General features: G+C 35.1%; 1 protein-coding gene across 1 annotated transcript in view; it reads left to right on the top strand.

Annotated features, from left to right (window-relative positions):
• LOC128664413 (dynein axonemal heavy chain 3-like) overlaps positions 1–13764 on the top strand; it is a 2586207-nt gene that overhangs the window by 1527703 nt on the left and 1044740 nt on the right. Inside the window, exon 46 of the mRNA XM_053719244.1 lies at positions 3941–4160. Coding sequence (XP_053575219.1) covers positions 3941–4160 — 220 coding nt within the window. The remainder of the gene's footprint in view (positions 1–3940; positions 4161–13764) is intronic.

Raw genomic sequence — 13764 nt, 5'->3', positions numbered from 1 at the left:
CATACGTGTGACGTTCCAAAGGAACATAATATATACTAGCACTATGCTCGAGTATAAAATGGTTTATTAAAAACAACACATTTAAAAACAAAAGCAGTGAGTGAAATGGGGGGGTCCAAGTGTTGCCCCCTATCTGCAAAGCATTTCTCGGCTATAACTGCCATTTATTCAGATGTCTCTGTCTGATGAAATGGCAGTTATAGCTGAGAAATGCGTTACAGATAAGGAGCAACACTTGGAACCCCCTATTTCACTCACTGTTTTTGTTATTAAATGTATGGTTTAAATAAACCATTTTATACTCAAGCATAATGCTAGCACCTTGTTATCTTCCTTTGGAGTGTCACACAGATGTGAGCCTTGTATCCAGTCTGAAATCCAATTGATACCACCAGACGAGGATAGAGGGTGAGCTGATACACCCAGAGATATCAGCCTGCTACTACAAGCACATCGGTGTGCTATTGCCAAATGTGAGTACCTCTTTTGGCTTTAGCTATTACACTTTGTGCATTGTTTGTTTGATTGACCTACACATGAGGCGCCCCTCTGTGTTGTGCTTCACTTCATTTTTTCTAAAACTTGCTCAGTCATCCCAATATCTGAATGGCTGACTGTGGCACGCTTCAAGAGCCAAACATCAAAAATACAGATTCTATATGGAAGAATTGAAAACAATATTTATAGCAACTGTTAAACTATATGTATCCTATTACATAATATATTTAGCTTAAGATGTCAACTAATAATATCAATGTTGAACACAGAACATATTGTTTTGGGCTTTTTCTCAAGTATAATGGATTTCACTGAATTGCAAGTAGAATACATATTTCTTATTTTAAAATGATTTTGTTGGAAAACCTTCTGCTTCGGATATGCCTGCTGTACTTAAAAAATGCACATACATTAGAGATCTCACATTTTTTGTAACTGCTCAGGCTTGCATGAACCCCCTACTGGGTGGCAGGAACATAAAAAGTACAGTCTCCGTATATAAAATGATTCTGTCATTCAAATCCATTCTATATATTTTTTTTTTCTGTTAATGTTAGAAGATTCAGTTTCATTCCAAGATTTTTTGTTGTCAAAAACTTTCTTTGTTGTGTTTGTTTCTTATTCCAAGCAATGTCCATCAAAGGCATTTACTTCGGATAGGATATTTAAAAGGAAAGATATATTTCATTTAGAAACTAACCCATTCAGCACAGCTTGTGGCAAGACATCATCTCAGTCTGACAGCATGTGAGATATAATCCTTCTTTCATCCTTTGTAGACGAAAAGGTCTGGCTCTATATGCATATATAAAATGTTTATACACACAAACACACACACACACACACACACACACACAGAAAAAACAACAACTGTCAAGGTCTATTCCAAATTGAGAACATTGTGCATTGCAACATGAAAATATAGAGGTTATGCGTCCTTTTGTTAAAGTCTCAAGAGTGCTTGCTTCAACTGTGTATGTTTGCATGTACTGTATATATATATATATATATATATATATCTATAGCTACACATACACACACATATATATATAGATCTCTGATGAAGCGCATGTGAGCATGCCTGAAACGCGTCAGATCTAGCACCCCTTGCACACTGTTTAAGTGCTATATACTCCTTCGTTTGAATAAACCACTTGGCATCAGAGTTTTCTGGCTCCTCGTTTCCTTTTTGTATCATATATATATATATATATATATATATATATATATATATATATATATATATATATATATATATATATATATAGTTTGGCTGTGCGTAACACTGAGAAATTAAAAAAAAACATTATTTGGCTAGGGTTCCAAATATAGATTGTGCATGCAGGTAAGTGAGTGCTAGACTTTCTGTGTTTTAGATAGATAGATAGCTAGAGAGATAGATAGATCAGATACAATTGTAGAAAAATAAATCATGTTCACTCTCTCCCACATCATTGCTCAAAATATTTATTTGATATTTTGGAGGGATTAACTCCCCTTCACAAATCGTTATATTTCTGAAGAAGAGGAGTTAGTAAATCCAAAATCTCAAATAAATATTTTGACTAATGATGTAAAAAAAAATAAACATATATAATGATGACTATAAATTGTGCCTCCTATTTGATTGGCGCTTATTTTTTAGATTAAGTGACATCATTTAATCACTAGTTGGGGGAGTGGTTATGTTTTTGGTAGGGAATGCATTATTGTCTTGACAAAGGCTTTCCAAAAAAGATGAAACCTCAACTTTTTATACGTTGTTTTGGGATACATATTTCCCTTCCTCAGACCAAGACAATTGCTGAAACCTCACTAAGGCCCTGATATTCAAAAGCTCTCCAGCCTGTAGAGAAATTGCAATTCAGCCTTCACGAGTGCTGGACTATTATTATATGAATATTCAAAAGAAAAAGGGTAGAACTCTCTAGCACTGCTCAATCTCTCTCATTTCTATATAAAGAGAGGCAAGCCCAGTGCAATATAGCACTGCATGATATGAGAGTTTTGTTACGCTTACACTTTGTTCTTTGTATTCTAGATCACTTTACACTTTCGATTGAGTCCTTTCAGTATAATAACATTTAAGCTTTGCACTTTCTCATTTATACATTTTTCATACATTTAGATTTAGCTCTAGCAGAGTGATTTTACAAATTCTGATTATGGTTCGAAAGTTTCTGGTTACTTTAACAAATTAGGATCCTACTTTGAAATATTTCTGTGTAACTTTAACAAATTACATTCCACCTTGAATTTGCTGCATTGCAAACTAAAACTGACAGTTTTAGAAAGCGGGAGGCACAGCATAGTTCCCTGGGCTGAACAAGGGAGTTCCCAGGATATGTCTGAAGCTCTCTCACAAGGCATCTGTATATGCAGGTGAAGTTTGCTCAAAATTCACAATACACTTATTTTAACTAACAAAAAATTAATATTTATACTAAAATATAGACAAAAAGCAAGTTAAATTGTTGTGAAAACATTTCAGTTTAATTTGGAATTGATACAAACGGGGCCTTTATATCAGCACCGGGGGCTCTCCCGTTACCTTCTATCTCCCATGTGATATTTTGTATCCTAGAGAGCTTCATTATTTTCTATGAAAGGCACTTCTCATCTCTCTAGGATTTCCGGGTTCCTCCCCTTTTCTTAGAAAATTCTGTTCTGACTCTTTGAAGTCAGCACTATATTTTTTCTCCAAACTAGAGAATGTTTGATTATCTGTCCCATAGAAAGTAATGGTGCTCTCTGGGAAACTAAATTAAAACTGAAAAACTGTCAGATTAAAATAAGACATGCAAAGTGCAAAGTATGAGACTATTTTGTCAAAGTTACAAAAAAATTGTGACAGCATAATCAGAATTTGTAAAATCACAATCCTAAATACACTGATATATACAAAATAGAAAATGCAAAGTTTATATGTAATAAAATGTAATCTGATGTGTAAATTGATATAAAATAGAAAGCACCAAGTGTAAATGCAGCAGAACTGTCATGTAGTGCTATATTGCACTGGTCTTGTCTCTCCTTCACATACAGAAATGCAGGGAATGCACCTTGGAAAAGTAAAGCAAAATCTGCCTTTTTTGAAAATTTCACTAGAAATCTTGCTGTGCTGGAGGATCATTTTAGAATATCTCACCTGTGCAGAGAGGTTTTGAATACAAGGGCCTAAGTAAATAAGATTTTTTTTTTTCATGAAAACTGTAAGTGGTGAACTTAATTTTAAGGAACTTTTGTCCTCTTACCCTGGCCAGCCATTTATCATTAAGTTGAGAGTTCAAATCCCACTAGACTGATATATGCATACCTAGATAAAAGATAGATATGCATGTATATTATGGACTATGAAAAAAATTAATTGTTTCATAGTTTTTGATAATTTCATTGCTTTTAAATATGATTGTTCATACAACTTAATATTCTCTTTTTGCAGGAAGAACAGTAATAAAATACAAATCAAGGACACATCAGTCGTCCTAGCCATGGCACCTCCATCTGGCGGAAGACATGCAGTTTCTCGTCGTCTCCTGCGTCATTTCAATGTTCTATCAATAGATGCTTTTAGTGATGAAACTATGAAGAGCATATTTCAGCCAGTTGTCGACTGGCATTTCAGCCAAGGATTTGATATATCTCTGAAACGATACTCAAGAGTAAGGTTTTATTTTAATTTATTTTCTTGCACAGATAAAGTACATGGTCAGTTACAAATTACTAGAAACGTTGTATATTACATTTTGTATGTTTAGCGTAAAATAATTTGAAAAAATGTAAATTGCAATTTTTTAAAATATTTTTTCCTGGTTTTCTTATCATTTCAATCTGGAAATTGAGAGGTTGTAGTACATTCCACTGAATTGAGAACCTTGACCCCATTACACACTACTTAGCACTTTATTTGTGTAGGAGTTCATTTACATCTGTCTCTAAATGGTCCAGTAAATAAAGTAAGGTAATTAACATTAAATAAATATGATACAGCACTAGGCACAAAAGGGGATAAACTACTTTCTGTGTCTGAGTAACTTCTGCTTACTATGAGTATTATCATAGCTCTTACAGTTTTACCTGTGGTGCAATAAGCATATATAGCGCTTATTTGTGCACAAACATGCATTTCCTGCTAATTTTATATATAAATGTACACAACATTTAGTTTGTTTTTACTATAAACCTGTTTTAACTTGTTTAATTCTTGTTCATATATATATGGGTAAACATTATTGTGTTCTGTGTCTTTAAATGAACACATTAAATAATACAAATTTAGAAGTAGTACAATAATCATTTATCACCTCCATTTTCTCACTATAGCCGTAGGGGTATATTTATCAAGCTCCATATGGAACTTGATGCCCCGTGTTTCCGGTGAGCCTTCAGGTCTAAAGACCTCTGCTTCATAATCTGTCCGCCTGCTCTGAGGCGGCGGACAGAAATCGACAGAAATCAACCCGATCGAATATGATCGGGTTGATTGACACTCCCTGCTAGCGGCCAATTGTCCGCGAAACAGCAGGGGTCGGTATTGCACCAGCAGATCACAAGAACTACTGGTGCAATGATAAATGCAGAGAGTGTATACTGTCGGCATTTATCGATGTGCAGCAGACATGATTTGCTATATGGGATCATGTCCGCTCGCACCATCATAAATAGGCCCCTAAATAAATATTTGTTGCATGAGCACTAGTTTAGTGCATGCTACATTATTCATGCTGAATTATTCATGCTGGATTTCTGTGACAGCCCTACTAAAATTAATATCGGAACGCTTGAGTACTAAATTGATGGAATACAAAATTATTCTCAAGTAGTGGCATCTTTTGTTAAATTCTTTGCTCTATATCTTCTATGTTTTAAATGCATATTATCAAGCATATAAACTAAATAACTGGTTTTCAAAAGAGCTAAAATAGAAGATTTGTTTTGTATTGCATGTAAGTGCAATACTTAACCAACAACTATTATACGAGTATACTGACAAGCTACTACTGCTTCATATTGAAATTACAGGAGGCACTATATTAGTATTGGTTGCATTAAAAATGCTTCCAATTGAAAGTATAGGCAGAGCTATATAAGTAAAATGCTTTGGTTAAACATTTTTAAAAACAACTTGTAATAACTGCGCTATTGATTGTGCAAAATAATGTGCATTATCAATTGTACTCTACGTAATCTATATCTATGTGTTATAAAATATACATTAAATAGAACTGTATAACAATCTGAAGAAATTATACTGACATTTTCTGCAAATGTAATTGTTAAGTCATTTGATAGATTGATCTTTTCTTTGAGGAAAATAGTTATTTAATTAAACTTTAAAGCAAATGTATTTTTATTAAAACTAGTGTTATTAAGACTAGTACTGAATATATTGGATCATTTATCCTATCACTGTTAGTCCACAGATATGGACTGTAAACTCAGGGGCATGCCATATTGATCTGCACCGTGAAATCCTTGAGCAGTCAACGCACTAAAAAGAAAGATTGATTGATTAATTAGCTGGTTTGTAAACTTGTTTCACAATATATAAATGTGGCCTTTTTCTTGAGTCAAGCAGATAATTTGCAAGAAATAGACTGCTACTGACATAAACTGATCGCATATCTTTGACAGACTTAACGTGTTATTTTTGTTTTGTAAAGTAAGTAAAATAAATCAGTTAGAAACACAAATTATAAATAGGAATCTGAGAGACAGTTATACAAACTGAATATCAGTATTACTGGACTAATGCAAGCTTTACAGAATTTAATAGATTTCAAGTGAATTACTGTAATTAAATATAGATGATATTAAAAAAATGGTGTCCATTAATTTACAAATGCTAGCTTTGCAGATGGTGATTGCACCTGTAAAGTAAAAGAGTATAAATTAAGGTATTATAGCAATTTATTGCTATTATAGACAGATTGACAGGTTCTACAATAAAAATTACTGCCTAAAGGGAACAATATGCATCTCATAAATCATTCTCTTTTGCTATTGTCACTTTAGTCAATACATTCTCTATTGAATTTTCCAGTTTCCCAATTATTATATCATATACTTTATTATATCATATACTAGAATTCAACCAAGTTAAGAAATATATGATAACGAAATATAATTCCAATTTTCGAATTATTTTTTAATATGCTAGAATTTAACCTAGTTCAGATAGATAACATATATTTTATATCATACAGTAGAACTTTGCCTAGTTCCGAAAATAGGTGATAAACAAATATAAAATGTGTTTTATTAAAGATAAATAAAAAAAAGAATTCCCTCCAGCATCTGAAGTTATACCTCACTATGTTGTATCTCAAAGTTCATTAGAAAGTTTTCCAGCAATCAGCAGGAAAAATTTAAATTTTTGGTAGAATTAGGAAATGTTTTAGTGTGATATATACAGTATTTCATGCACGATTTTGCTAATATACTTTACATATATTTTTTTTTATAAATGGAATATAGATTAGACATGTGCAAAGGCAGGAGAATCATTTTGTCCAAAATATTCGGTTCACAATTTTCAGCTGATTCGAATAATCAGAATTTCATTCATAGTCCCTTTCGTTTTGGCAGAATATGTATGTATGGGGTATGTTCAAAGCGCCTCAAGTGGGCAAGGTAATGTTGTGTGTGACTTAGGGACCCTTAGAGATAAGGGGTTGAATAGAAATATATTTATTACATACAATAAAATTAAAATTGTGGTTCCAAAATAAACATAGTCATATAAAATTGCTTAAAAAACGAAAAATTCTTAAAATTATTCTTAAAATAATCTTATGTGTCGTCAGTCCACAAACTAAATAGTGGTGATGATAAAAATGTATATTGATAGCTTGAATTTGGCCTGCTACCTCACACTGGATTGTGTAGATGCAGTTTGAGAGGTACTCAGGACCTGACGCAGCGGGTATAAAGCCACTTGTACTAAAAACTTCCTTTGTGCTAAAAGGTATGTAGCCTCTAGTCATCGTAAGTGCCTGTAGTGTATGCTGATTGTAAAGCTGTGAGCAAGTTGCAACTGCTCCAAAAAGTTTACTGGGTTGAAAATGTGTCAAAAAATAGCGTAAAAAATGCACTTGCAGAAAAAAAAATCTATCTTGGAGTGTACACTACATTAGTGTAAATTCTTGATAAAATCTAATATACAAAGTGAAAAATAGGTATCCAATGGTAATGAAATTAAGTCAGTGATTAATCCAAAAAATTATTTTTTTATATATATATAAATCAGTGTGTCTCAAAAAGTGAATAAAAAACTTGAAGTAAAAAACAACTTGAAGTAAAAAAAATAAAATAATCTTAATTCAAACTTGTTTCCTGGTGGTGAGGAGTCCAGTAGTATGAATCTGTTTCCTGGTGGTAAAAAATCCGGTGATGGAAATGTGATTGGATCCTTGTGGTTTCTCTCTTATCCAATTTGGTCCCTGATGCAGTGTAATTTAGTATAGGGTAGGGAATTTTATTATTTTGGGGGGCTTTTTTATTTTATTAGGGGGCTTAGATTAGGTGTAATTAGATTAAAATTCTTGTAATCTTTTTTTATTTTTTGTAATTTAGTGTTTGTTTTTTTTTAATATAGTTTAGTTTATTTAATTGTATTTTATTTTAGAAAATTGTATTTAATTTATTTAATTAATTTATTGATAGTGTAGTGTTTTTGTAACTTAGGTTAGGATTTATTTTACAGGTAATTTTTTAATTATTTTAACTAGGTAGCTATTAAATAGTTATTAACTATTTAATAGCTATTGTACCTAGTTAAAATAAATACAAAGTTGCCTGTAAAATAAATATAAATCCTAAAATAGCTACAATGTAACTATTAGTTATATTGTATCTATCTTATGGTTTATTTTATCGGTAAGTATTTAGTTTTAAATAGGAATAATTAATTTAATTATAGTAAATTTATTTTGTTTTATTTAAATTATATTTAATTTAGGGGGGTGTTAGGGTTAGACTTAGGTTTAGGGGTTATTAACTTTATTATAGTAGCAGAAACCTTGGGGGCGGGAGATTAGGGGTTAATAATTGTAGGTAGGTTGCGGCGATGTTAGGGAGGGCAGATTAGGGGTTAATACAATTTATTATAGTGTTTGCGAGGCGGGAGTGCGGCAGTTTAGGGGTTAATACATTTATTATAGTGGCGGCGATGTCCGGTCTGCAGATTAGGGGTTAATAGGTGTAGGTAGGTGGCGGCGACGTTGGGGGGGCAGATTAGGGGTTAATAAATTTAATATAGGTGTCAGCGATGTTAAGGACAGCAGATTAGGGGTTCATAGCTATAATGTAGGTGGCGGCGGTGTCCGGTCGGCAGATTAGGGGTTAAATAATTTTATTATAGTGTTTGCAATGGTTAATAGGTAGTTTATGGGTGTTAGTGTACTTTGTAGCACTGTAGTTAAGAGCTTTATGTTCCGGCGTTAGCCCATAAAACTCTTAACTACTGACTTTTAAATCCGGTAGGAGTCTTGGAGGTAGAGACTCTACCGCTCACTTTCTCCAAGACTTGTAATGCCAGCCTTAGGCAAATCCCATTAAAAAGATAGGATACACAATTGACGTAAGGGGATTTTTGGTAGCCTCGAGTCGCGGAAGAAAACTGAGCGGTGAGCCCTCTACCTGTCAGACTCGTAATACCAGCGTTAGATAAAAAGCAGCGTTGGGACCTCTCAACGCTGCTTTTTAAGGCTAAAGCAAAACTCGTAATCTCACCGAATGTTTGTTCAGCGGGCATACATGGGAAGAAGCCAGATCCCATGGCAAGGAGACACAGAGTCAGAAGGAATCTAAAAGAAAAACAGCACAGATAAGTACACACATCCCTACAACAAGAAGTTTGCCCATCAGAATCTAATTTCCCAGTATTCCCAACCAGAATTCTTGCCTAGTTCCTGAACCATTTCCCTTATGTGATTTAACTTAAAGGGACACTAAACCCAAAAAAATTGTTTTCAGGATTTAGGTAGATAATACAATTTTAATAACATTCCAATTTACTAAATGTAGCTAATTTGCTTCATTCTTTAGATATCATTTGTTGTATAAATAGTGATACACATAGGTGAGCCAATCACATGAGGCATCTATGTGCAGCCACCAATCAGCAGCTACTAAGCCTATCTAGATATGCTTTTCAGCAAAGTATATCAAGAGAATGAAGCAAATTAGATAATAGAAGTAAATTAGAAAGTTTTTTAAATTTGTATGTTCTTTCTAAATAATAAAAGAAAAAATGTGGGTTTCATGTCCCTTTAAGAGAGACTTTACATTGTGGGGTACATAATACAGATAAAATGCGTTTAGTTAATTTCTAAAGAGAATAGTTGTTTTGGGGCTAAAGTTAGTATGTCTGAGCACAATAAGAGCAGTAAGGGACTAGTTTAATAGCAAACTAATTAATGCCTTCACTGCCGGGAATTTCAGAAGTGTGGTGCACAGCTCAAAATTAGCAACCTTCTAATTACCAAAAAGCAATAACAAGGGGGGGAGGGCAAAGCCGACTGGAACCATGATGGTCACTTGATTAGAGAGCTCCGTGAAGCGCATGGCCAAAACATGCCATAACTAAGAATGACCTCACCCATAAGTATCTCCCTGGGGCTGATAACACCTGCTAAGGGCTCTGGCTTCACATATGGTAACTATAAGGCCATATCTTCGTGTGGAACGGCACACATCATCGGATCACGATTGTTCCGAGTGGTGGTCCACAAATCTACCTGACCACAGGTTATCAATGCCTACTGGTGCTGCCGGGTGAAAGCCACAGCTGATGGATCCTCTCTTGAAGAAGACTGATCATCGCACCACAAATTGAGTCTCAGAGAAAGAATTGTGGGTAAACTCCCTTACAATTTTGTTTACTGTTGCACCGATATGTTGAGCGCTATCTTTACTTCACTATGGGGCCTGAAACTACGCAGTGATTAATATCAATCTATCAGCAAACACACATGGGGATTAACCTCACCCTGAAATAGGATTGCATTATCTCAGGCACTATGTTTTATATTTCAGAGGGTTGTAGATCACTTTAACATGCCCTGAGAGAATTTAGAGACTACTAGTCTGGCGCCATTCTATACCTCATGAAGGCCTGAAAACACACCACTTTTATTATCTCCCATCACCTGCTACACACGAAGAACTATTCTATACTTAAACAACATGCACTGACCGGTGTAAGATATAATTCATTCTACATGCAACATATGAAACCTAGCAGGCCTTAACAAAAATAAATGATCGATTGAGGCACTAACTTTTCACTCAAAGCTTTACTGTCTTAGTTGGTAGCACACACGGGGTGTGCAGTGGCAAGATTTGCTTATACCACAGTACCCACATATAGATGAGTCAGATACTCTGAAGATAATTTCCTATACTTTTGCTGAAAAGCATAGATAAAGTGCCTGATCTACACTTTGCTCTGTAACATATTTTTGTACCCTGATTATCTTGTCCCACCTAACCTGCTGTTTCATGCAACACTACATGTCAACATGGAGGAACTGTATACAAATTTCCTGCACTTTTATGGAGGATTTTAAGCATAGAATTTGTCAAAGGATTGACAATCGCACAGTGCTTTACCACAGTACGGTTTGGAACAAAGACACCCCATCAGTTGGTACAGATGAGATTACTGATGCACCTGATCTACAGTGGGTAATAAATATGGAAGAGGTTTTGCAACGCCAGACAGAGCGACCTGGACTCTGGGTTGTGCAGGAAGAGAGGATGGGAGGTGCTAATGCCCTGCAGAGATGTGACCTACAGGCCCCTGATATTCACACAAGGATGGATGGACTGTACCTCACCGGACAAAGTCTTCCTTATAGAGGGGCTGACGCCCGCTCTAGAGATAATACTGACATTTTGCTTCATGTGGCTACACAGAGGAGGCGAATGATTGTTATGCATGCAGGTTTGATTTTCTTTGGTACCAGGCAATCGCTGGCCAAGTGCTCTTGGACTCTGAGGGACATAGCAAAACAGGAGTGGGTTGATTGTGTTTATTACATGAGTGGATGTGGATAGTCGCCTATCCGTGAGGCTATCCTGATTCAAGCTTAATATTCTTTATGCCTTTTACTAGTACTCTATCCACATTGGGCCATGATCTAAACCTCTTATGAATGCTATTTGTCCAGATGTACGAGGACCCACAAAGTCTCCCTATTCCAGTAGCTTACTCCCAGTGCTATCTACTATTTAAGATAATAGACTTTAAAGCCAGCAAATGTTCATTATGTGGGGGCACATTTACTTATGGTCATTCAGTTTATGTTTGCTCCCTTTACCTCTACGCCTATTATAGTTTTTCCTACTAGCTAGGTAATTTATGGTGTAATTCAATTTTAGTATTTGGCAGTCATAATTTTTAGTTTTTATAAGGTTGTTCTTCTGCAGTATTAAAGCAAGTTTTAATAGTATATTTGGTAAAAGGGATAAACCTATTGTGAGCATCTAGTATGCTATATATGTGGTACTCTAGTCACTAAATAGTACCCTGTACAGTTTTATTAGATGACAATATGACGAGGAGTGTGCTTTTTACTACAGTAAAACCATTATATAACTGATTTCCATTGTAAGACGCTGTAATTTCACATGCCACAGACCTTACACCTATAATAATACCCTTCTCTTAAAATTTGGATGCACCTCTAACATATGTTGGATTTGTGAATTGTAGATTTCTACATCTGGTTTTGTTTCAATGTTTCCCCTTTCCCTTTTACTAACTTTTGGATCAGATGGCAGTTGCTCTGCTGTCAGCGGCCGAGAGAGCGGGCACCTTTACATGAAGGGATGGCAACTTTAAGTTCCTGGTGGCTGAGGCATATTTTATACTATTTTACTCAATTTGTCATATGGGAAATATAGGCTTTTATTATAATATTGGAGTATAGGTTGAGTCAGCTGTGACCTTTGTAGTTTGTCATACATTTATACAGGTACTAGTCTTTTCTCAGAGACTACCTTTTCAGCTTTGCTATCAGATAGGTATGAACAAATGTTATACAGTTTAACAGATTCCTACAAGCCTTATTAATGGGCCAGCTATCACAGAAGTATATTTAACTATTCTCTTCTTAGTTTGACTAGAAGCCCATAGTATATCAGAGCGGTGACTTATAATAAGTTGGTGCTCTGGTTTCTCAGCTATGCTTATAGTAAATAATTATAATTATAACCTCTGATTATAATCAGGTTTACAGGTTCAGAGGGATCTGTTGAGTTTGTGAGTCTGTACCTGGACAGACTATAGCTGAATTGTCAAATATTATAATTCACTGCCCAGTTTCTCATTACAATATTGCCGAGAGCTCTTAAAAATATTTATCATTTTACATTCTTCATACCATTACAAATATTTTATTTCTAAGGTCATGACATACTCCTCTTTGTAGAAGAGGTACACTCCATAAGAAAGACATTTAATTAACATCCTGAGTTCCTTTTACTGGCCAAAATTAATTGATTACCTTTGGTGATGCTATGACATTTAGCTAGAAGTTTACAACTATTGGTACCAAAATTATTCACATATATATTTCTGAGGTGCACCCAGAGGGCCCTTTACTGTTATTATTATTATTATTATCATTTATTTGTATAGCACCTCCAAATTCCGTAGCGCTGGGTACAATGATAGAGGTATACAATGACAAAGATTTGTGATAAAATACAAAACATAACAAAACTAAACAAATATAGCACAGGAGGAAGAGGGCCCTGCTCCGGAGAGCTCACAGTCTATAGGTTTAGGGTGCAGAGGCATAAGGTTGGGGTAGCTTGTTACATCGGTTGTATTTGCAGCAGTGAGTCAAGCAGTTCATGTCCATGTATTAGTTTGGTTCGGATGCGGGATGGAGGAGAGATGGTAAGCCTCTCTGAATAGGTGGGTTTTCAAGGATCGTCTGAAGCTATACAAGGTTGGAGACAGTCTAATGGAGTGGGGTAGAGAGTTCCAGAGGACAGGAGCAGCACGTGCAAAGTCTTGGAGGCGGGAGTGGGATGTAGAGATAACAGGAGTGAGACGTAGGTCAGAGGTTGATCAAAGAGGACGGGATGGGGAATATTTCAAGATGAGAGAGAAAATATAGTTGGGAGTTAGACTGTTGAGTGCTTTGTAGGTTAGGGCTAATACTTTAAATTGTATTCTAGAGTGTATGGGGAGCCAGTGTAGAGACTGGCAGAGCAGCTGATGTAGATCGTCGACTTAGGTGGATGAGTCTA

The sequence above is a fragment of the Bombina bombina genome, chromosome 6, assembly GCF_027579735.1.
Source record: "Bombina bombina isolate aBomBom1 chromosome 6, aBomBom1.pri, whole genome shotgun sequence".
Classification (NCBI taxonomy): domain Eukaryota; kingdom Metazoa; phylum Chordata; class Amphibia; order Anura; family Bombinatoridae; genus Bombina; species Bombina bombina.
The sequence above is the reverse complement of the archived record's forward strand: the minus strand, read 5'-3'. Positions and strand labels throughout refer to the sequence as shown.